This window comes from Equus caballus, chromosome 10 (genome assembly GCF_041296265.1).
Source record: "Equus caballus isolate H_3958 breed thoroughbred chromosome 10, TB-T2T, whole genome shotgun sequence".
Taxonomy (NCBI): domain Eukaryota; kingdom Metazoa; phylum Chordata; class Mammalia; order Perissodactyla; family Equidae; genus Equus; species Equus caballus.
The window spans coordinates 87,349,970-87,375,190 of NC_091693.1; the positions used below are offsets into that span (position 1 = coordinate 87,349,970).

At 44.7% G+C, this 25,221-nt stretch overlaps 1 protein-coding gene across 11 annotated transcripts in view; it reads left to right on the forward strand.

Moving 5' to 3' along the window:
• The first annotated feature begins 3,811 nt into the window (after positions 1-3,811).
• TBPL1 (TATA-box binding protein like 1) overlaps positions 3,812-25,221 on the forward strand; it is a 31,377-nt gene continuing 9,967 nt past the window's right edge. For 2 of the 11 annotated variants that reach the window (XM_070222758.1, XM_070222756.1), the window contains exons 1-2: positions 13,445-13,575; positions 16,046-16,329. In XM_070222758.1, coding sequence (XP_070078859.1) covers positions 16,281-16,329 — 49 coding nt within the window. In that variant the 5' untranslated portion in view covers positions 13,445-13,575; positions 16,046-16,280. Of the gene's footprint in view, positions 4,193-5,538; positions 6,003-13,444; positions 13,576-16,045; positions 16,330-25,221 lie in introns of those variants that run through there. The other 9 variants (XM_023649388.2, XM_023649386.2, XM_070222760.1 and 6 more) reach the window with 8 other exon arrangements.

The window sequence follows — 25,221 nt, forward strand, 5'->3', positions numbered from 1 at the left end:
TATGATGTATCTGGTAAGATCAGTTAATTCCATAGACATGGACCCATTCCTGCCTTCCTTTGCTGTGAACCGAGTTCCCTGGTCAGATGCAGTGTTGCTTGGAATGCACTGATGGTGGATAAACCATTTTGTGAGTTCACAGATAGTGGCGCTGGCAGAAACATTATGAGCGGTAAAAGCCAAACCATTTCCAGAATATGTGATTATTCCAATGAGAATGAATCTTTGTTCCCTCAGTGTTGGAAGAGGTCCAATGTAATCAACTTGCCGCCAGATGGCTGGTTCATCGCCTGGGGAGCAGGGCCATATCAGGAGTCAGTGTTGTTCTCTGCTCTTGACACATTAGGGACTTGGCAGTAGTGTCCGTAAGATGAGCCTCGGTAAGGGGAAATCCAGGTTGTTGAGCACATGCATAGCCTGCTTTCCTACCACCATGGCCATTTTGTTCATGGGCCAGCTGAGCAGCACTGGGGCGGCTGGGCAAAGGGGCTGGCTGACAGACACAGAGTGTGGCATTTTGTCCACTTGATTGCTAACAGTCTCCTCTGTAGTGTATACCTTTAGCGTGCATTCAAATAGGACACAGACAGCATGTGCCCATTCAGAGAAATCCATCTTTCTACCTCTTCCCCACACTTCTTGTCACCCATCTTCCAAACCTATTCCCTCCCAGTCCCTGTCTAGGATTCTAGAGAAGCCTTCCACGCTTCAGGAGCCTGTCAAGGGAGCAAACTGGAACCCAGAAGCAAAACCCATTCCTACTTCAGTGTCTCTCCAGCGCTTGCTACTGACAAAGCTTAACCCTGCAGTACCTAACAAAGAAGACTATTCAAAGGGTCAAGATCTATCTTTGCAGAGCAGGCATCAAGAGTGAATTTGGAACTCCATTACAGGACAAGTCCTATATAGTTGCCCCAGCTTCACTTAGAAAACCCCCTCCCTAGCCTTCACTGTGGCTATGGCACCTCCCATTCGGACCCACATGAGGTTGGAGGTGGGCAAAGAGTAGGAGTAGTTCCCCCAAATAAGAAGGAAGAGTACCCCCAAAAGAAGAGAGGAGGTCTGGGTTGACAAACAATAAATGTTCCCTCCATGGCACCCTCTGGCTGCTCAGTGCACACACACACACACACACACACACATAGGCACACACAGAGTTTTCTCCATATCTGTAGTTTCTCTTAACATAAAGCAACTATCCCACATGCAATTGAAAATGTACTCAATCCCTACCCAGTGGGAGGGAAAAAGTCAAAGTCACCTCCAGCCCAAATTCAGGATCTTTGAGTGTAGTCAGTCTTGATCAGGTCCAGATATAGCTAAATGATGAACAATGAATTTTTCCCCAATGCACAAATATACAAGGGGGCAGGGCGGAATGGGATAACAAAAACTGATGAGAAAGGGCAAAAAGGAGTCACAATATGCCATGGTGGTGAGCATGTACCAGATCCTGTTGGACAGGGGTAATGGTGTAAGAAGACCTCTCTTCTTCAGCAGAGAACTGAGATCTTTGGTCAGCTGATCAGAGTGCCAAGATGTCCTTTGTCTGTTCTCCTCAAAGACCCTGCATTAGAGTAGTGAGAAGAAATCTCCTGGGACTGCCCTGACAACCAAATTCACCTTTCTGCACATACGGAAACTGAGATGTTGTCTTTGAGACTATACACCAGTAGATGCCATTTGCCAGGCTGAAGACTTTCTGGCAATACCTTAAAACTGACTTGGCTGCCAGTCAATGTCATTTGGGGGAAATCCATTAGCTTGTTATCAGAAATTTCATTGAGTATGGACTCTGCCCTTGCTGTTTCTCTCTTGGAAACTGGCCTGGCTACTCTGTCCACCTCCCTAGATCTTCGTTCACCATGTTTGCCACAGATGCTATCTGAGAGCAGGGGCCAGGTGGGGGAGGGAACAAGCTGGGATCATAAAGCCCGGTTACAGCATCAGACTTTATCCCCTGAGTCGTACACCGCTCGAATGCCATAACAGGAGGAACTAACTTTTCCCGTTGGTAAGGGGCACAGAAGATATTTGAGAAGGGTCCTGAGGACTGAGGCCCCCGTGACACCACTGCTCTGCTGGGTCTCCACATTTCTAGTGAGCGTAGTAACTTTATGTGGGGCAGAACATTTCATTGTTTCAATTGGCAGAGTAGCGATTATGTGATCCCTGTCAGTAGAGGAAAACTAAACCACTGGCAGAAAAGACTCTTGTTATCAGTGCTGTGTAAGTATCACCCCCGCTAGTGCCCATCTCTTTCAGAAGGGCCATGGGGAACCACAGTCCGTCTCTCACTGCACTGTGAGAGGCAAGCAGTAGCCAACCTAATCTAACAGCCTGATTTTTTTAAACCAAGTTCATAAAGCTAAAGCCTTAGTGGACATAACTCTCGGTGTTGAAGGATCAATGTTTTTTTTTTTTATTTTTAGTTACCAACCCAACACAGACAAATGCTTTCATAAATACGAAATTGCATGCTCAGATGTCACAGTAATGCCAATTATTAAAAGTTTCAAAATGCTCCTCTCAGTGTCCATACCTGTTTCATTCAGTACAGTTTACAGACTGGCTTCAGTCTCTATACCACATTTTAAGAAGCACTGATCTAACTGATGAAGCCCACTGTTTTCCCAGCCCAGGTCTCAATTTCTTTATTAATCAAGAGTCCTGGTTCAGAACACATACTGTATATTCTAACCTTACCTGGCACCCGAATAATGGAGCACGTTATAAGACCAGTGAAGCCTGTGGGCTTTATCTCATTGTCCTACTTCTTTCATAATGCAGTGAATTCCTTGGTCAGAGGAATGGTGTATGAGCATTCAGTAAGTCTACGGAGAATGGTGCTCGCAGCAACACCGAATCCAATTCCAGAACGAGGAACTATTGTAGTGAGACAAATTGTTGACCATCCATGACAAAAGGGAGTCCAAAGTAACTGATGTATCTTGCTGGTCCCCTGGAGGGAGGGTGCCTCATAATGACCTTAGAACTGGTCGCTGTTGCTGTAAAATTGACTTTTCAGCAGTGGCAGTGGTCACTGGAATAGAGCCTTTCCCCTGTCATTTCCTTGGTAAATCAGACCATGTCACTCTACAGCTTAAAACCCTCACTTCCCCTAGCACGTGGGAGAAAATCCAAACTCCCTTCTATAGTCTAGGAGGCACTGCAGGTTCAAGGCCTTAGTTTCTCTCCAATTTCATCTCATCGCTCTTCTGCTTGCTCCAACCACCATGCCCCTCCCAGGCTAATACTCAGTACAGCAAACTCTTAGCATATCCTGTTCCCTCTGCCTGGAACACTCTATGCGCATCCCCTCCCCTCCCACCCTTTGTAGCTCACAGCTGAAATGTTACCTCCTAAAAGTCGTTTCCCCACTACCACACAGACGGTACTTTCTAACCCAGCCTCTTGCTCATTTTCCTCATAACACCTAACACAAGCTATAATTATTTAATATTATTTGAAAAATAAGTTAGTACAGAAATTGAAACAAACTGGAAATTCTATAATTTCACAGAACTTCTAAACGCTCAGATATTTTTCTGAACACTCAAGAGCGGGAAGCAAAAGACCAAAAGGCATCCTGGGAGCCCCCATAAATAACGAAAATCCCAGATATCTGCATACTTCCATATCCCCCAAAAGTCAGTCCGCATCTTCTCTGTCAAAAGGACAGTGGCTTTATCCTTTTTCATCCACGATTCGCATCAATCAGAGGCCCGGTACCCATGAGCCCGCCTCGTGGCCTTTTATTAAATCGGAGGCACCCATTGGCCCCATCCAGGGCCGGGGGCATGCGACTGCCGCCCCCACCTCTCCCCGGGGCAGAGGCCCGCGCCGGCCTGGGAGCGGGGCTGCGGGGTCCCGGCCGTTACTGAGGTCTCGCTCCGCCGCCAGCGCCCCCCTCCCCGACCACCCCCGAGGGCGCCCCGGGCCCCGGCCGTTCAAACTCGCGAGCGTGCGCCCCTCGGCCGGGCCGTTCCAGGGCTGCCTGGCGCAGAGCCGCGGAGCCTCCGTCCCCAGGCGCTCGGCGCCCTGCGAGCGCCCTCCGCCGCCGTCGCCCAGCCGGCTCGGCTCTCCGCCCGCGCCCCTGCCCGGCCTGCGGCCGCCGCCTCCTGCACCCGGCCGCGCGGTAACAGCCTCGGAGCCCCAGCCCGTGCAGGGGCCTGACCCACACCCCCGAGGAGTAAGGATGGTGGAGGGGCAGGCGACAGACTGACGCAGGCTCCCTGCGTGATCCACCTATCTCTATCTATCCATCATCTATCTCTCCATTTATCTACCTACCCGTCATCTAGCTAGCTATCCACCATCTATATCTACCTATCATGTATCTATCTACCTACGTACCTATCATGTCTATTCACCGTCTATATCTATCCATCATCTATATCCATCCACTCATCACCTGTCTATCCATTATCTATCTACCTATCATCTATCTACCTACCTACCATCTAGCTATCTATATCTATCATCTATCCATCTATCTCTGTCCATCTACCCATCATCTACCTACCTATCATCTAGTTATCTATCCACCACCTATATCTATCCATCATCTATCTATATCTGTCCATCTACCCATTATCTACCTACCTACCTACCTATCATCTGGCTATCTATCCACCAACTATATCTAGCCATCATCCATCTCTATCTGTCCATCTACCCATCATCTACCTACCTATCTATCATCTAGCAATCTATCCACTACCCATACCTATCCATCATCCTTCTACCTCCATCTATTCATCTACCCAACATCTATCTACCTACCTACCTGTCATCTAGCTATCTATCCACCACCCATACCTATCCATCATCCTTCTACCTCCATCTATTCATCTACCCATCATCTATCTACCTACCTACCTGTCATCTAGCTATCTATCCACCACCCATACCTATCCATCATCCTTCTATCTCTATCTGTTCATCTACCCATCGTCTATCTACCTACCTATCATCTAGCTATCTATCCAGTACCTGTATCTATCCGTCATCTATCTATATCTGTCCATCTACCTATTATCTATCTACCTACCTACCTATCATCTATCTATTCACCATCTATCTGTATCTATCCATCTTCTGTATCTATCCATTTACCCATCTATCCATTATCTATCTACCTATCATCTATCCACCATCTATCTGTCCATCATCCATCCTCCATCATCTCTCTCTCTATTTTAGGACTAGGACTAGAATTCCTGAATGAGAGCTTTAGCGCGACCAAGTAAATGAACGCGTTTATTTTAACTGAAAAGGCGAAGTAGGGCTTTTTCAGACAGAAAACGTCTAAGTTAGACTTAGAAAGTACATTTAGTTCTTCAGGACTAGCTTTGCTGATGATTTTCAGCGGTGGACCTTTTCTAGAAGTTGAAGGAGCTATGGAGAAAGTCCTAAGGTTTTGACAGAAAAAAAAATTAAAGTCCATTTATATGTGCTCCAGAAACTACTACTCATGTTGAGATATCGGCTAGAAACGTACAAGGGACACACGGGTTTTTTTGAAATCTTTTTCAGCGATTCTCCAGCCAAAAAGTCTGGCCCAAGAGTCCGCCCCGCCCCCACCCCGCCGAGCGCGCGGGCAGGACGCGCCCCACCCGGGACCGGAAGGAGGCCGGGAAAACGGGGGAAGGGGCGGGCCAAGGGAGCAGCGAGAGCCGGAAGTGGGCGGCCAGCGCGGAGCCCGGGACGGCCGGCCTGGCGGCGCTCTAGCCCCCGCGCGCCGTCTCTATGCCCCGCCGCGTCTCGTCTATTTATTGTCGCGGGGAAGCGGCGGCCGCCGGGGACCCGGAACAACAAAGCGCGGAGCCCGCAGCTCGAGCCGCGGGGGCTCCTAGCAACGGGCCGGGCGGGAGTTCCATGGAGACTGGGGAGCGCGCCCGCCTCATCATCATCCTCGTCCTCCAGCTTCTCCTTCGCGTCCGCCGCAACCGGCAGCAGCGCTGCCGCCGCGTCCTCTGCCGCCGCCCCCTCTTCCCACGGTAACCCCCGGGGGCCGCGGGCGGGGCGCGGGGCGGCAGGCCGGGGATGTGGGGGCGCTCGCTGGGGATAACGGCGGTGGCGGGCGCCCCCCGGCGCGGGGCCTGCGGGGTGCGGGGGCAGGAGAGGGGGCGTCTGGGGACGGCGGGAGGACGCAGAGCCGCCTCTGTCCCGGGAGCCCACCCCCAGGGAGGAGGCGTGCAAGGATGCTGGGGGTCCCCGCGCCCCGGGAACTTCCCGCGGCGCCTGCTGCGGCGGGAGGGCCCCGAGTAGCGCCTCGCCCGGTCCCGGCCAGCCCGCCCGCCGGCAGCCCCGCTTCGTTTTCCTATTATTGTCATCACCCACGGTTGGGCTTGTAGGAGGAAGGATCTGGAACCGAGGAGGATGAAATGGATTGTGTGGGTCGGGCTAAGCAGGGATGCGAGGCTGGACGAGCGCTTAATCATAGCCAGCAAGAGCCCCGAAAGTGCATTTAAGGGGGAACGACGGCGTTGAGAACTCTCCTCTTCCGCCGAGACGTGCGTCCGCGGGCGCTGCCAGGGTGCTCGCTGCGCCCGGGCTCAGGCTGCAGCCAATCCACAGCTGGGAGCCCTCTGACTGCATCTGTCACCTGCAGTTCCAAAGCGACACTGGCGGCGAACCAGCGTGGGCTTATGTCTTTAGGGTTAGGGACGGTGCTTTAAAACTGGCTCAAGAAAAGGAAAGGAACCAAGCTTGGTGTGTTTTTTGTTTTTTGGTGAAGAAACAATGACAGGTTCCTTGGAGAAATTGAAAAAGAGAAATAGAAGAAGAGAAATAGAAGAAGGTTCGGCTCTCTCAGCATCATCTGCAGTCTCTTTGAAAGTTTGAGAAAATGGCAGTTCCTTCGAGAAGGGGCGTTTTTTTCCCTATCTGCTTTAAAGGATTGTTCACAGTTTGAGATGGCCAGTTAAATACTCTTCAGTTTATAAGCTCTCTCTTTAAGCCTTACATCACTAACTACTTAATGGCTTTATACTGTCCAAAACCATTCTAGGTCAGTAAATGAGGTTTTCCTGTGGCATTCTGAAAAGGCCACATACAGATACCACAGTAATACCATTTTTGTGTCCAGTGGGAACAAAGCTCTCTCTATATAATTGGAGATTAAAGATGAAAATAAAACTAATAAATCACAGAAGCAATTATGTCAACCACAGCTTCTGTCTGTCCCCCACCTTTTTCTCTAAGCCTGGCTTGTGCTAAACAAAAAGGTGTCGTCCTTATCTCCAGCCCCCTCTTCTCATATTCTCTGCCCTCAGAATCAGTCTCAGGGACTGTCATGATCTGCTACTGTGTGCTCCTGGTTGGTTGATTGGTGCTAGAATACAGTGCTTAATTCAGACATTTTCATGGAATTGAGGTTCAGTCTCTCTTGTTAAGGGAGTTTCACGTATGTGCAAAGAGGTGGGCAGATTCCTTTAACAAAGATGGAAAATGTAAGCATTGGGATACTTAAAAGTGCAATTTAAGACTCTCGGAAGAAAAACCCAGTATTGTCCTCTTTGGGTTAATGTATCAAGGCCTGTTGCTTAATCTTTTCATATAGTTGTTCTTGTGTGAAGGATACATTGACGGCTGACCGCGCTTGAGGCTGCTGGATGTTGAGTGCCAGGGTTCTGAGACTGAGTGAATTCCCTCCATCTCAGCGCTGCCGACAGACTCACTTGGCCTTGACCTTCTTTGTTGTTGCCACTATCCCTTCTGTGTTGGAGTGGGGGTCGGGACGTAGCTTCCGCCTTTATTAACAATCCAGTTTCTGCTGTCCCTGCTCTCTGCTCCAACCCTCGCACCATTTGGTGTTGTCTTAGTTCCTCCCCTCACTTAATCAGGTCCCAGTCAAAAATGATTTTATATGCTCTGAGTGTTATTTCTGTTTCTTACGGAGTTTTCCAGTCCCTATGTCTTTGGCCTGTGTGTTCTTTGCATTAGTGCTATGTTGTCTGTTGCATTTTCCTTCTGTGTCCCTCTCCTTTATTGGAGAACTGGAGTGGTCCTCTCGGATGTTCTGTGCTCATTCTGAGTGACTGTTGGTTGTGCAGGGCAATGTGTAAGAGCCTTTCTCAAAAGACTGTGTAGCAATAAGGCATGTAAAAATATTTGGACTTTTCAGAATAAAAGGTATTTGAGGTCCAAGTGGTAATAATGTAATTGTAGACATAGTCACATTTTTAAAGATAAGAGTATTGTAGAGCCTGCTTATTGTGTTTTTAATTGAACATTAGATTTTCGTAATTCTTATTCAGAAAAACTTTTCTTAACATCAGTCGTTTCTGATCATTTTGCATCTGAATATTTGACTGAAATTACCTTTTGCCATATTTGAGGGAACAATTTAAGTGATTCCCACAAAGTTTTATGCATTTGGAAAATTGTCATATCAAAATTTTTGTGGATGTATACACATATAGAATGTGTAGAATTTGCTCGAGAGTAGAACGAATAGATATGAAATAGACAACTGAATATTTTTGGAGAATGTTATTTCTAACCATGGATGTGGCACACTGAAAATCAGCATATCTTGTATAACTTAGTTGAGTGGATGTCCGTGCTGTTTTTAGGTGAAGAAGGCCCAGAATACCTAGTGATTGATTTCCTTCTGTTGCGTCATAGACCATGTGATGAAATTATTATTGCTATGAAAAATAAAGTTTAAATTTATTTTAGAAGAATTTGTAGTAGAATGTTTCCATAATGTCTCTGAATCAAAACTTGTAGTGCTTTGAAAATTTGGCTTATTGTGGCATTTGAACTAATCGAGGTTTCCTGAAATTTACACCCATATTTGTTGCACCTTTTATATGCCTGGTGCCACGTCAAGTGTGCAAAGCTGTAGGAAAAATGTTTGTCTTTTCTGTGCACTTGTACGTGGTGGAGAAATGACATGCATTGATACCAAAACAGGACAGACACACATGTGAATCTTAAACTCTTTATTACATACTGCCTGGTGCTATAGGTGTCGTGTACGGATTTCGTCATGCCTGCTAATTAGAAGTTTCTTGAGGATGGGGACCGTGAGTCGCCATCATATTGTATGTTTGTGTTATGTGCACATGTGTGTGCATTTTGAAGATTAGCATGTTAATAGGAGGATGTATGTTTTATTTTCTTTCACTTTAGGGACTTACCTAGTGGATGAAGGGAACCTTAGGTATCTAGTCTAATGAGGAATCTAATTCTTGATGCCTAAAATGTCAACTTTTTATATTGGCTGCAAGTTATAAGCAGCACAAATTTCTCAGACATGATGAGGGCTTTTTTTAACCAATTCAAACAATAAAAGTAGTGGTTTGCCGCCTTGAGTAGGTTCAGTCTGGACTCTTGTCCCACGACTGCCACTTTAGGAAATTTCAGAAGGGCAGAGGATGTATGCATAGCTGAGGTCTTTCCAGGCCATGTAGGCTAATTCAATTTTTGTATTGTGACGCAACCAACCTTTTATTTAGAAGAGAGATGGAGTGTGTTTGTATAGATGTGAAAAAGCAGGATTCCAGAAGTGTGTTATTAGTGGAAAGGAATCAGGTCTTATCAGAAACTGTACTCATCTGGTCTTATCTTGTGACTAAAGGGTGATAAAATTCAGAGTTTGGTTTAAATGGCTGGTTTTGTGCTGGGAAGCATGCTGCTGGGGATCCCATTAAATGTTTAAAACACACTAAGGTGAATTCTGGGACAGTGCAAACCTGCCTTCCTGTGGGAGTCCATAATGAAACTTTAAAATTTCACCCAAAAATGCGGCATAGAAGTTTGGCTGGCGCCTCTGACCGGGCTGTGTGCATCCATCCAGAAAGAATAGTGAAAATCGGATTGTGTGTTAAGGGAGAGTTTTCTCACGACACGTGTGAGAGACTTAGTGCTTCAGTTGTGTTTCGCACCGTGGACATCTGTCTAGAGACCCTGGTCTGTGGTCTGTTTTTGTTTCTTAACTCACTAGGTGAGAACGTACATCTTAAAAGAAGTAAAAATTTGTTTTCGTTAGTCAAGTGGTTCCAAAGAATCAGGCATTAACCTTCTTCCTCCTGATAAATTGCAAGTATTTTCTTTGTGAGACAGAACGGTTTTGATCAAAATCAGCTGCACTTTCTTGGAATTGGGGTTAGTCTAGGGCTGGTGGGTGTGGACTGGCTCCAGGCTGCCTGTGTTCAGCGTGGTGCCTCTGGGGCTTATTAGCAGTATGGCCTCAAACAAGTGACTTCGTTGCCCTGAGCCTGGTATTATTATGGTACATTGGCACGTAGTGTACCATGGAGTTGCTGTGAGAATTAAGTGTAAGGCACTTAGAACAACGCTCCGTGTAGTTAAGAGCTAAAAAAGTAGTAGCTGGTGCTGGCAGCAGTGGGCCTAGGGCGTGCGTTGAAGGCCACCCTTAAACCACTTGAATACTTTGTTTCTTGTGTTTAGGGACTTCTCTTAAAGCACTGACATTCTTTCTGATCGCTGAAGATTGGACTAATCTCTTCCGTTAGGTTTTGGGAGGGGAAGCACTCTTGTCTTAATTTTGAATTGTCACACAGGCATGGTTATCACTTATGACAGATGGACTAAGTAAAAGGAGCCATCTCTGATTCTTGGAAAAGGAAGGCCAACAAAGCGTGGTCTGGCACGGTGTGGCCGCTGTTAGAAAGCTGTTTCCCTGTGGCCCTGACTGCTTGTTTAGCTGTGGGGGGCTTCTGAACAAGAAGAGTAGACTGGTTTCACTTCGCAGAATTGGTCTTTCTTTAGAAGACACTATTTTTTACTTGTATGACCTTAAAGGTGGTAAACTTGAAACTCGGTGTCATTGTTAAGCCATTTAACTTGAGTTTTCTGTGTCACTATAAATGTTCTACATAGCAGCTTTCTTGTAATTTTAGAAGTAGCTGAAACTGCTGCTCTGCTCCAGTGACTCAGGAGCTCAGGAGTGGGGACAGGAGATGGCAGAGTTCTTTGTTGATGGTGAAGCCAGCGCTGAATCCTGGGGCTTCCTCATCAGGGCAGGCGCACCATGATTACAGCTCTGTGTGGGCTGCTGGGGAGATGGCTCGCTTTGTGAAGTTAGGTCCAAATGTTTCCGTTTAGTTGTATGGATATTTGAAACTGCTGACTGGAAAACAAATATTTCTGCTTAAACACAGTTGCAACCTGTTCTTTCATATTTTGGCCAATATCTAGGTTTTGGTTTTTAGTTGAAATATATTTTCGTAAAATATATAGGTTTACATAAAATGTATTATTTTTTATCCTCATTAATTTTTTTTTTGCTGAGGAGGGTTCACCCTGAGCTAACATCTGTGCCAGTCTTCCTCTGTTTTTTAGTATGTGGGCCACCAGCACAGCATGGCCACTAACAGAGTGGTGTAGGTCCACGCCCGGGAACCAAACCCAGGCTACTGAAGCAGAGCACGCTGAGCTTAACTGCTAGACCTCCGGGGCTGGCCCTAAAATGTGTTATTAAAAGTATATTTTGCTTTAAATGTGCAAGGGTAAAGTTTTATAATTCCTTCTTCCATATTGTACTGGTTTTGCTTATTTGTTTTGGTTGGTTTTTATAACTGCCCCCTCACACTCGCACATACACACACACACACTGAAGAGACTGGCAAGTATGCTTGTCTTTAGAGGTGTGGCTTTTGGGTTCCTGTTTAAAGAGTGAAGTCTAGTTGATACTGTTGATCGAGTTGAGTAATGATTATGTTGGCCAGAATAGATTTAGTATTGACAGAACATTGTTAATGTTATTTTCATAGCCATCGTGGATTCTGGATCTAAGGATCATTGAAATAAGTGAGGAAGTGATCATGGCTATTTCATATCCATAGCTCCTTTAGTTTGAGATAATCCGAGGGCTGTACTGGGAGATTTTTAGGAAAACAGGTCTCCAAGCAGTCAGTACTATTGTCCGGAGTAGAACCTGCCTGATTCGAGGTGAAGGTCTGGCCACCACACTGTTAATGTTTCCTGGGTATCCTTTCCACCCCTTTCGCAGGGACACATGTTGCTGTCTTTCAGACGTGAAGATGATAAAGCCAATGTGTAACCCAAAGGTACAAATATGAGGAAGGGTGTTTGCTTTATGACCATGGTCAGCGTTTATAGAACCCATCACTGTTTGAACCTCAGCTAAGATTCATGGTGGACCTGAAGCTTTTGTGGAGCAAGATATTCTTTTGAATTCGCCAGATACTTTTTCTGAGCCTCAAAGCCTTTCTGCTCTCACCTGCTGCGGCCACAGTGAGCTCTGGGGCTCCAGTTATTTGTGCGCCTGTGCACCCAGCGAGGAGCAGTGAGCATCCCTCACTGCCCGTGGGTTGGCCATGTCCCAGGAGCTCTGCTGGTGGCCGGGTAGGGTGGCTGCAGGAGGCACAGCCGTGTGGAAGGCACAGTCACCAACTCATTAGACCTTCCTCAACACGATCTTGGTGTGCTCATCTCTAAGGACACTAGATTTCTTAACCCAGTTATCTACTCTTTTTTGGTGGGGGCGGTGACCTGAGGTAAGGGATGTCACGTGCCTCAACAGTTCACAACTGATAAAAAGCTACATGAACAATACTTTGATCATCTTCTCAGCAGCGTGTTGCTAATGCAAATCTTTAGGTCAGTATAGCAGAGGAAATCTCTGGCTAGTAATCTTGAAAATTCTGATGCAAAACATAGTGCAAAGCTACCTGGATAATTGTTTTATTTGTACATTAAAAATGTGTGCCTTTTGGGGCCAGCTTGGTGGCACAGTGGTTAAGTTTGCATGTTCTGCTTTGGCAGCCAGGGGTTCGCCAGTTCGAATCCCAGGTGTGGACATGGCACCACTTGACAAGGCATGCTGTGGTAGGCATCCCACATATAAAGTAGAGGAAGATGGGCACAGTTGTTAGCTCAGGGCCAGTCTTCCTCAGCAAAAAGAAGAGGATTGGCAGCAGTTAGCTCAGGGCTAATCTTCCTCAAAAAAAAAAAAAAAAAGTGTGCCTTTTGGGCCAGCCCCAGTGGCCTAGTGGTTAAGTTAGGCTCGCTCTGCTTCAGCAGCCGGGGTTCGGTTCCCAGGAGCAGACCTACACCACTCATCTGTCAGTGGTCATGCTGCTGTGGTAGCTCACACAGAAGAGGACAAAGGCATGTCATTTAATTTACTCTTTGTAGGCTTTTTGTTTTGGGCTTGTTAAATTGGAAGAGTTTCAAATGTCTGAAAGTATATTAACTTAATCTGTCTTGTATTGTGTCCTCACTCTCCAGCTCTGTTTAATTGGGTGGCTGATAGGCTGAAAGTAATCAGCAGGGTAGCCAGTCTATAGCCAGCTCTCCTGGAGTTACTTAGGAGATGGATGTGTTAGGGCCCTTGGGCGTGAAATGAGGAGCAGAACCATTAGAGGACGGGCCAGGGGATATGTGTCAAAGGTCTTGAGGGACTGTAGTATGTTTTAATTAAAATCATTCTTTCTTTACCTCAGAAATGATTCTATTTCTGTATTTGTAAAAGTTCCTGGAACACAGTTGCCCTTCAGGATTTGGGGTCTGAACCAGAGCCAGGAAGAACTTGCTGGATGCAGGAGCACTAAGCCGGATATACCAGAGTGTCGAGTAAGGAAATCGTAGGATGCTGTCCAAGAACTTGAGTGGTTTGGGGCTACTAAGATTCTTATTATTGTAGTGAAAAATGTCTACTCTTCCAACTTGTTCCCCAACTCCACAATTCTTTCTTTTCAGTTGTTCTTAAAATATTCATTTAATTCAGCAACTATTTATTGAGTAGATGACCAAGTGCCAGCTACTAAGCCGAGTTCTGCGGACACAGCTGCACGTTAGACGGTTCTCTGAAGGAGCTCGGTGCTGCGGGCCGTGGGTGGTGGTGATGCAGTCAGTGCCTTTGTGTTTGCTGTGCCCTCTGCTTGGGGTCTCTTCTCTCAGGGTTTCATATGACTGGCTCCTCCTTGTCCTTCAAGATCTCATTTTAGGAATAGTTTCTCATCTCTGAGGAAGAGGCCTTCCTGGACTGTTCCTCCCAAAGTTTGTCCTGTGTCATCTTATTTCCTTTGTAACGTAGGTCACATTCTCATTGTTTTGGTTGCTTGTGTCTCTGTCTGTTTCTTTCGCTGAAACCAACTGCGGGAACGGTCCTTACCGGCCCTTCTGTTTGGAGCTGCGTCCCCAGCGTCTGGCCACAGTGTGTGGCTCGCGTCGGTTGCACGCTAAATGAGTGCACTTGTGAGTGTTAGCTGAAGGGGGAAGGGCATCCTAGGCAGATACGAATCAGGAAAGGGGCTGCGCTCGCAAGAGGAATGGGACAAAGTGGAGACTGTTACAGGTGTGTTGGAAGGGGAAGATTCAGTTACACAAGGTGAATTGGAGGCATGAAGAGCACTGCATTCCAAGCCAAGAAAGTCAGATGCTGTTTAATCTGTGTGAGAGAGCCAAGAGGGTTTTCTTTAAGCGGGGGTGTGGCACAATTAGGGAGATAATTCTGGAAGCTTATTTGCTAAATGGACTAGATTGTGGAGACTGCAAGCGGAGTTCCATTAGAAGGCGGTAGCTGTAATGACAAGAGAAAGACAAAAAACACGGATGCTTTGGATGCAGAAGAGAAACTGGATGAGAAGTTAACTGGGTACAGCAGAAGAAGAAGAGATGAGGGGTGGTTCTGAAATTTCTCATCAGGTGTGTGAGTGTTGGATGCTGGCTCTGCTCTAAAATTAAGACTCAAGGGACGGCAAGTATTTCTGAGGGGATTCATTAATTTTATCTGTGTTGGTCTGATTTAATGAATGGGCCTAACAGACCTAGCTTGGACTGTGGATTCAGGGCTCGGGGAGGTCAGGATTGATGGAGGAGCCAGAAATCGCAGATGGCAGTTGAAACCTGGGAGGCTTTGAGGAAAACAGGGTTTAAGGCAGTGGGTCATGACCTTCAAGGGTCTTAAGCTCCTTTGAGAATAGGAAGAAAGCACTGATTCTTCAGGTGCGCATCCCGAACTGTGTCTAAGTTTCAGGGCTTCCTCACTCTGGGGCCTCTTGCCAAGCTTTGCAGGCACTGTCATGGACTTCAGTGAAGAGTTTCTCATTTCAGGAGCAGAGAAGGGTCGAGATGGGAGGAGAACCCAGGAAAGGTGCCTCCGAAGCCAAGGCTGGGGTGGTGAGTGAGGTTTGAGAATCAGGGTTCCCAGTGCGTTATACTCTGGAGAGGTTCTCGAGGAGGGCTTTCCTCTGTGACAGTGGATTCAGCAAGAAGCCGTTCGTTTGTGACATTTCCTCCCATGCAGAGGCAGAAGGCAGGTGGTGAGGGTTTTGTGCATGAGTCCAAGTTAAGGAAACAATGCATCGTAAACAGAGTGCAGAAGTCTTGATGTTCTCTGTGATAAACAGCCCTGAGAGGAGAATATAGCCCATTTGAAGGACCTCCTGGAAGGGAAGTTCCATTATTTTGATAAGCTATTGTGGCGCTTCAGCCCAGTGGTTCTTAACTGGCTGCTCGTTAGCTATTGCTTGGAAATGTTTTAAAAATTAGGTCCCCACGAAGGTTAGTTAATCAATATCTCGGGGGTTGAGCCTCTTCATAGTTTTTATTTTGTTTTGTTTTCTCTTTTTCTTAATAATTAAGAACCAGTGTTCCAATCAGAAAACATCCTTATCACTCTTGTGTGTTCTACATAAGAACCCTTTCTTTTACTTGTGTATTATTATCTAATTACTCGGTTGACTGTTGTCCCAGTCTTAAATCAGTGGCCTTTAGTCTTTCTCACAGACCTGAGTTTCCAATTTAAACAATTGTATGGCCTTCTTCTGACCTTTATCCACGTTCTCCATAATTATCTTTTTTGAGTGACACAGCCCTAATCAATTAAAACTCTGACTAGTTCTGGATAAACAAGAACTTCTTAATGATGCTTTCATGTGGGGGAGTATTCATTCCGTAATCTTGTTTGCTTTTATTTAAGTATGTTCCATTTTTTTACTAAGTAATAAAAACTATTTTTTAACTAGAAAAGTTGGAACTCTGTACACAGTTTTTCAGGTAGCTAATTTCATAATTCTACCTTCCTTTTCTTAAATGGCAGTCAGTCGTGCGTGGCGTCATCGACCTTGAACAGATGCCTCCAGTGGAGCGGACGTTCTCTGTGAGGGTAACCTGGAAGGGCAGTGGAAGGGGCTGTCGGAATGGGAACCCTCAGCCGTGTGTCCTCCCCTCGTGGCCCTTTCTCTTGACTTCTCGATGAGCTGCCCGTGGTTCACAGCTGAACCCTGCATTCACACCCTTGAAAGAGAAACTGCAGTACAGAGAATTTGAACTTGATGCGTGCCAACCCTGACACCAGCCAGAAGCTGAAAGAGCGTTTATTCGGTTTGTTAACTGCCTAGTGAATTAACATTTATACTTCCAAAGAAAATAATGATCTTTTAAAAATTATGCTGTTTTATTAGCATCAGCTAAATGGCTAAATTAGTCTCACAAATTGTAGTTGCTTATTTTATGAGTAATTTAGGACAAATACCATGATTCTCTATAAAGATTCTTTATAAAGAGAGTCTATATAAAGAGATAATAACCCTCTTGGTTTTTAAATGATAGCCATAACATGGGAAAACAGGAACACATGTAAGACTTGCTGGAGAAAACTGATGCCTTACACTTGAAATGAACATGCTCAATGTACACTTCTATGAAAGGAACATGATAACAGTTTTGTTGCAGTTGAATATCCAGATCTGTTGTACTTCTTCTCATTTTCCTGTTGTTGCAGGTACCTGGCTAAGTAAAAGTTAGCGAAATATCTATTTTGTAACGGGTAATAGACGAGGTCAGACTCTTCTTCCCTGTCTCTTCCTAGTCCTCTTCTTCCCCTGAACTGCTCCCCTCAGAAAACCTTCCACAATCGACTCCTGCTAGATGTTTTATGTTTTGGTTTGAAATGGTTTTGTTATTATTGGGGATTTTTTTCTAATTCACTGTTAAATTTAGTTATTCTTTTTTAATACTACTTTCATTTACCAGATACATCAGAATTGTATTCTTTATTTTTACCTCTTGCTTTTAGACTCGAAGGAACATGATCTGTTTTTGTGTTCCAAAGTTGAGGACCACAAGGAATAACTGGAAATCCTCTCAGTTTTTGGGCTTTTCTCTCTCCGTGGAAGAGGGAGAAAGGAGATGACAGTAGGAGCAGGGAGAGCAGCTCAGGCCGGATGCTGCCTGTGAAGTGCTGTGCCAGGGCTTTGCGTGGCGTTTCAGTCTCCACAGCACGCAGACAGAGCCTGCTGCTACCTGCCTTATCTGCAGATGAGGACAGTGAGGCACAGAGGCGTTCAGTAACTCACCCAAGGTCACATGGCCGATGGGCGGGGGCGTCTAGATTAACCCAAGTCGTCTGCTCCAGAGGCTGAGTGTGCGTGTAGATACTGCTTTTTAATAATCTCAGGCTAACAGTTAAGCTCTTGCAGACATTTTATTGAATGTTTAGTGCCTTGGGAACTATGCCAAGGCTTGGGTACAGAAATAAGTAAGATTTGATCATGCATCTGAGGAGCTTATTGTCTACCCAGGAGGCGTATATAACCAGGAAGTTTCCTGTAGCGTGCTGTGTGTAGCGGGGCGGCAGCGGGGCTCAGAGTAGGGGCGCTCTTGCTCAGTCTTGGGGTTGGGGTTCGGATGTCTTAGTGCCTTTGATTTCATGTTTTACTGTCATGGCTGTGAGTACCTTCTGTACTGAGGTTTCCGAGTTTTTACCTCCAGTCTAGACCTGGCCCTGTCCTGGGCGGTGACTCTTGTCTGAGCCTCTGCTCTGGGCTTCCTCCCAGGGCCTCACAGGTTCCTTCAGCTCAGCACATCCACAGCAGAATGCTTACCCTCCTCCTCTCTGGTCTCTGCTGCAAACCTGCCCTCCCTCCCGTGTCCTGCCCCAGTAAATCGTACCTTAGGCCACAGACCTGGAGTCTTCCTCCGTCTCCCCTCTGCTCTTCCCCATGTCGGTCACAAAGCTCTGTCCACTCTGTCTCCTGAAGTGTCTCCCTCTGTCTCCATCTTTCCATGTTCATCCGCCCTGGCCCGCACTGCTGTCGTCTCTCACCAGCCCTGCCACACTCGGCCCTGAGTGTCCTGCCCGTTCTTCCAGTCCATTCTCCTGTTACAGAAGTGGCAGTGATAGATTTAAAAAGCAAGTACATCGTGTCATCTCTTGCTTCTCTTGCTCTTGGGATGAATATGAAACTCCCTAACGTGCCCTGGACCACGTGCTTTGAGGCCCCCGTGCATCTGCAGCCTCGTCTCGTGCCCTTTTCCGTTCACTCTCTCCACTCTGACCATGCGGGCCCTTATTCAGGCCTGAACAGTTCGTGCTCTGACCTCACATCGGAGCTGAGAGCACCTGCTGTCCCCCGCCAGCTCTTGTTCACTGTTGGACCCCCATCCCTAGGGCGGGGCCTAACACTTAGATTTCCAATTCATTGTCACAGAATTGACTGACTGAGGGTGGCGCTGAGCTGTAGAACAAGGCGGAGTGAGCCAGGTGTAGGAGCGGGATAGATCGTTTTAGCAGGAGGAACAGCAGAAGAGGCAAAAGGCCAATATTCTTTATAGAGAAAAGCTTTTATAAATCGGTAAGATATCTCAGAAGGAAAATGAACAAAGAATATGACAGTTAACATAGAATAAATACAGGTAGTTAGTAATATTTGAAAAGTTCATTTTCATTAGTATTCAAGGAAAATCAGTTAATTCAATTTTGTTCTTTTTCATATCTCAGGTTGTCAAGATTTTTAGCAAAGTCCTTTGTTGACTAGATACAACAGCATATGATCCCAATCTGGATTAATATGCACGTTTTAGCAGCCTCAAAACGTGTGCCTATCAAAGCACAGAAAAAACTTAGTAATTATCGCTGTGGTAGGAGTGTGGGTGAATTTTTTTTCCTTGAGTATTTCTCATGTAGTCAGAAAATGATGTGCTGTCTTCTTTAAAAATCATACATTAAGATCGTTTATTTGAAATAATAAGAAATCTATTTAAAATAAATATTGCTTTTTCATGATATGGAATCGATACTCCAAATTTCTCAACTTTGAATCCCCAAATTTCAAGCTGTGTTCGGTAAAATACACTTTTTTCTCTTGTTGTCTGTGATAGTGCAGTGGTTAAGATTAATAGGAGTCTGTGAGCATTGACTAACATGGCATTACTTGAATAGAGCATGTTATAATTGTGACGTGCTCGTTAGTCTTTCCAAACAGTCATGTGGGGAGTGAGTGGTGGTGTCTGCATTTCACAAGTAAGGGGAGCCAGCCCACCGTCACACAGCTCCCGTGAGGATCGGGTCTGAACATCCAAGTTCCTTACTTTCTAAGTACATTTTAGTACGTGTTGAAGTAGTGAAATTATTAAGTAGGCTACTGTTTAAACATTATTAATAGGGGATAGGTATTAGATTATGTCTTTTTAAATTGCAAAACATTTTTTCAACTGGAACTTTTTCATGAGCATGTAAACCATTGACTTATCTTTCCTTAAGCACTCATTCAGAAAATCAGCATCATTTAAATCTTCCTTCCACCTTTTGGGCACCATTATAAATATTTTTATCGACTGAAGCATAAAATATACTCCTTCTTACCGTTTTTTTTTTAATAGATAGTTGCTGGCCACCCTCAGAGTTGTTAATTAATTTCCATAAAAACACAGTATTTTTGTAGTTCTCATAATATAGATTCTTCAATTACTTTTGACGCAAGTTATTCACATGAACAACGTGCTTACAAGTCTTCAGAACTGATATTTGAGTCAGAGATAGGTGGAGACATATGTAATCAATATTATTTAACTGTGTGTTTGACTTAATGTAATGATGGTTTTGTACATCAGATACTTTCGCTTTTACTTAAGCATTTGCTAATATTTTATATAATTTGGGTGGTACAATATATAATCCTTTTCTTTGAAAAATACAAAGGCTTTTGTTGCCCGGCATACTGTTGATAAAATTTTCTTCATGTGGCTAGAATACAAAAATGCTGACACCGAGGACTGGCTCCTGAAGTCTAAGCTCTTGGGCCATGCACGGAACGTCCTCACGATCTGATGTCAGCCCGCCCCCCAGGGGACCCGTTTCGCGGGTTGGATCTGCCTGTGCTGTTGTCCTTGAGTGCATCTAACTCCCACTGCTGCTCCTTCGAACCCAAATGCACGTTGAAGGGAAGGTGGGCAGTTCAGAATTGGGATGTTGCTTTAACTGCACTAACATAATAGTTCTGCAATTAAAATAGAAAAATTCCGAAGTGTGTCTACCGTATGTCTTCACCTAGGATGTTAGAGTCCTGGGATTGGAGAATTGGATGGGGTATTAGAAACCATCTAGTCTCTTCTCCGCCCGAATGGATGGCTCCTTCTGCAGGGCCCTGACTGTTGGCTGAGTGGCCAGTCCTCCCCCCCCTTGTTGACACTCATCTTCTCTGCAGCCCACTGCTTTGCACGTCTTCGGGTTTGGGTGTGGTTTCATGGGATCCACTTCCATGTGACTTTACTGGGATCTTTCAGTTTCCTTTGTATTTATATATTTGAGAACAACTGTCATTCCTTTCTTCTGCTAAATATCCTGAGACTTTTCTCACACAGCTATTTTTATATCTCATACCATCCGACTTTCCTCTGGATAGCTGGATATCAGTGCCCTCTCTAAATGATAAGGTCAGGATATTCTACATGTTTCAATAGCAAAGAGGCTGTTACTACTTCCTTTGCTCTGGACACTCCTATCTAACCTGGGTTTCTGTGTTTTTTTCTTTTAAGTAATATAATTAAAACGCTCTGTTGCCTCAGTGTGACCTGTTGTGAAGAAAAGTGTTTTTCTTCACAGCTTTTAAAAACTAGGATGGAAATTTTCAGACAGAAACATAGGGAGGGTAGTATAATGAGCACCCATATATCTATCACCCACATTTAACAATTGTTAAGAGATAAAGCAATAATATGGCACTTTTTGTCTTAAAATACAGTTAATCCTACTATCCAAATCTATTCTGTACCTCAGAATAGATTGTCCACATTTGTTTGTTCCTGTGGCAAGATTCCAGATATTGAGGGAGTCATCTGAAACTTCCTCCAAACCTGGTTGTTACTGAGTTCAGATAGTGAAAGATACCTGTATTTAATTTAATTTATTTATTTCCTCCCCAGAGCTCCAGGACATGGTTGTATATCCTAGTTGTAAGTCCTTCTGTGTGAGCTGCCACCACAGCATGGCAGCTGATGACGCAGCCGGGCCCGGGGGGGGGGGGGGGGGGCGCGGGGGTGTGTTCCACAACTGGGAAGCGAACCCAGGCCGGTGAAGCAGAGGGCGTGGAACTTGACCCACTAGGCCGTCAGGGCTGGCTCCAGATACCTGTGTTTTAAAGTAAATCAGAGACATGACATTTCTCCCTGAATATTTCCATATGCATGTCTAAAAAGCATGTTTGTGTACTTAACCACTCTCTTATTTCACCTGACAAAGTAACACTAATTGCCTAATCTCATCTGTCACTGAGATCCATACTCAGATTTCCCTCAAATGCCTCTTGCAGCTGTTTTTTTCATACCAGGATCTAATCAAGGACAGTAACACGCAAGTTTGTTGTTCATTTTGATAAAAATGTGAGCTTTACATTTATCAGCATTAAATTTTATTTTATTGATGTTGCCTCATTAGGCTAGCCCAGAAATCAGCAAACTTTTTCTCAAAGGATCAGATAGTAACTATTTGAGGCTGTGGGTCATTTGGTCTTTGTCACACCTGCTCTGCTGTGCCGCCTAGGTGAACACGCAAGCATGGCTATGTTCCAGTAAGGCTGTTTTTACAAATCAGGTGCCGGCCCATTGGCTGTAGCCTGCTGACCTCTGCCTAACCTATTATAATCTCGATTTTTTCCATCTCTTATTTGACCATTCTCAAGTTTTGCATCGATTCATTCAATAATACTATTTGGTTATGGTACTCAACTACCTGTGACTCCATCAGACGGTACCAGCTACCATTTAATGAACACGTGCTGTGTGCTTGACATAACCCTGTGTGGTCCTTAGCAGCGCCCTGAGAGATGAGGCGATACTATCACCGATTTCCAGAAGAGAAAATGAAGACTTAGAGAGGGCTCAGGTGGCCTCCCAGTGCCACATGCCCGGATGTGAGTGTTGGGTCGGCACCCCTTTTGTAAGTGGGTGTGTACTGCTAAACAGACGTGAGAGGACACCCTCTTCTAAAAGGTGGAATGTTACCTGCTCTCGGGCACGTGTTGAGAGACTGTCAAGTCATCCTTTGGAATCAGGAACACAAAGTGTGTGTTTCCTCGTCTGCTGTAAAGCATGGGAGGTTAGTTCAGGTGGCGTCTTACTTTTAGAGATGAACGCGCCCAAGAGACCAGGTGGGTTCACGTGGTTAGCCGATGGGTCTGTGCCAGTCTCCCCAACTCCTGCAGGCTCTCAGAGCGTGGACCTTCCCTCGGCGTCCTCAGGTGCAATGTGAGTGTACTTAGAGGAGCTAGCGTCTGTCCTTCTGTGTTCTCAGTTTACTTAGTTGTACTCTTTTGGCTTTTAGTTATGTTAGAGTTGTTTTTGCTCTGTCTCTGTGACAGGGTTTGCCGTGCCCCTCAGTTGCAGCATCTTGCCTGGTGGAGATTCACAGTGTGGTCGTCTTGGGTGCAGTTTGTCTGAGAAGCCAGGAGGTGGCAGTGTTTCCCAGGTGCTGCTGGCCGGTTGCGGTTTCCCTGCCAGGAAGAGGGCCGAACCTGGTGTGTTCCGTGCATGGAAATCACTGAGCCAGGAGGACGCTCGGGCGTCTGTGATGCCCTTTCACAGACACTAAAGCACGGGGCTTCCTGGAGCGAGGACAGCTGCAGCTGTCAGCTTTCTTTTATTAGAAGGAGCTGTTTGTTGAACTAACACTAGGCATTCGCTTGAGAAACAGGACAAAACACCTGATTCGCCATGTCTTAATGTTAGGCCCTGGGCAGTGGGAAGACTACTGATGATTATATTTAAATCAAAATGGAATTAACTTTGTTTTTCTTCTAGTAAATGTAATATATATTTGTTATTTTTTTTAAAATCTAGACTCTACAAAACAATAGAAGAAAGAATTTTTTTAAAAAGTCACTCTGATACCAGCTCTCTGTATAGAATAATTGTTAACATTTTGGCAGGTCTAAGTATATAAGTACATATGCAGATGTGTAAACCACAATGAACTCTTATCAAACATAATTTTGTTCCCTTGTGGATCTTCGTGCACGTGCATGTGGTTTTGTAGTTTCTGAGTCTATGTTGTCTGTTGTATAGAACTGTGCTGTGCTGCTGTGTTTACCCACTCCCTTTTGGGTGGACATGCAGGTTTCTGTTATTAAGAGAATTGCAGTATATAGTCTCACTTCTACTTTGCTCAGTTGAATTATTTCTCAAGATGCAGTTTTAACTGTTGCCTGCAATTTGACATCTATGCATATTTTTAGTTATTTGAATACGTACTGCCAGATTATCTCCTGTGGGAAGTTCTTGTACCAAATTTAAGAGAGTGCTGGTTAACTCACACCTTCCCAGCACTGTTTGATACTTGCCCATACAGGTAGTGGTATCTCATTTTTCTAAGTTAGCATTTCCTCATTACTAGTAAACTTAAAATCCGTATATTTCTAAAGGCAAAGAACTTCTACATAAGTAATTCCAAGAAAAATAATAATGGAAATTTAAATATTGTTAGAATCAAGGGATAATGAAAACATTGTATATCCAACTTCAGACACACTTAAAACACTGGATTATAGTCGCCCTAAATGTTCATACAAGAAAAGAGGAAAACTTCAAAACTGAGGCATGAAACATCCAGCTTACTTACCAGTGTAAGAAATTAGAAAAAGAGTAGGTCTGCAGAAGGAAAGAGGGCTAAACGCAAGGCAAAAAATTTAATAGAGAGGATCAACTAACTGCTGATAGTTTGTTCTTTGGAGAAACGTAATAAAATAGAAAACCTTTCAGCCAGATTGATGAAGGGAAAAAAAGCAGAGATAAAGGATACTGTAAGGAAAAAGAAATATACCACAGTAGAGATTTTAAAAATTTGTAAGAAAGCCGTGAAAAATTGTATGCCAGTGAATTTTAAAATTTAGAAGAAATGGAAAATTTCCCAGGAAAATTTAATTTAGGAAAACTGAAATAGAAGATGTCTATTGTCTAAAAACTCTTAAATTGAATTAGTCTTTTAAAATCCAAGCAAACAAGCAAACAATTTTCAGATAAGATCTTCTAAAGTGTCTTCCAGAGAATTTAAAAAAAAAAAAAGGAAAAAAGAAACTGGTGTAACTTATCTCGTATTCTCGTATGTAAGTTTGATACTCAACCAGATAAGGACAGTCCAAGAAGCGAGGATCGTAGGCTAATTCTACTTATGAATATAGACAGGTCAGTCCTAAAGGAAGTGTTACCACACCAAATCCATCAGTGTTTTCTTTTAAAATCATGATGTAATTGGGTTCAGGGATATGATGTATATGTAACAAGTTTAGGAGAATGGTAACACACTGATTCGGAGGGCAGTTTCCTGCAGAGGGAGGCGACGAGGCTGTGAGCTGGGAGAAGCCAGAGGGCATCAGTTGTAGTGTAACTGTGATTTTTTTAAGCTGGGTGGCGGTACATAAAGGTGCATTGTATTATTCTTTTTGCCCTTCTATATGTCTTAAATATTTCATACCCTAGTGTAAGCAGGCTCAACAGCTTTGTGAGTTTAATTGTCACTTTCAAATACTGTTTTTTTTTATGGAGTTACTTAAACACATCCCCTTGGCACTATACAAACCAGTTTTTAAAAACTTATCTATAAGCCGACATGAAATATAATAAAGCATACCACATATGCATTTTCATGGATATTGTGTTAAGGGGCTCATAGGGAAGAAGATGACTCTGAGCTCTTTTGCATTTGTATGAAAATAAGTGGCTTCGGAAGCAAAGTTTCAGGCAGACTAACTTAAGTTTTTTCCATGCCTGGTATTAAGATAAATAGTTGGAATTCTAGATAGATGAGAAATTTGATGCAGACTGGAGATTGAGAGGTTGGACTTTCTAGCTTTCGCTCACCAAACAACTACTGAACATTTACTATGTGCCAGCTAAGGTGCTGGGCCGAGGGGATGCTCAGCCTTTCAGACGTGCTCTTTGACCTCAGGAGGGTCGGGATGTAGGAGGTGAAGTGGACCATCCGGATGTTTAACTGTAGGTACC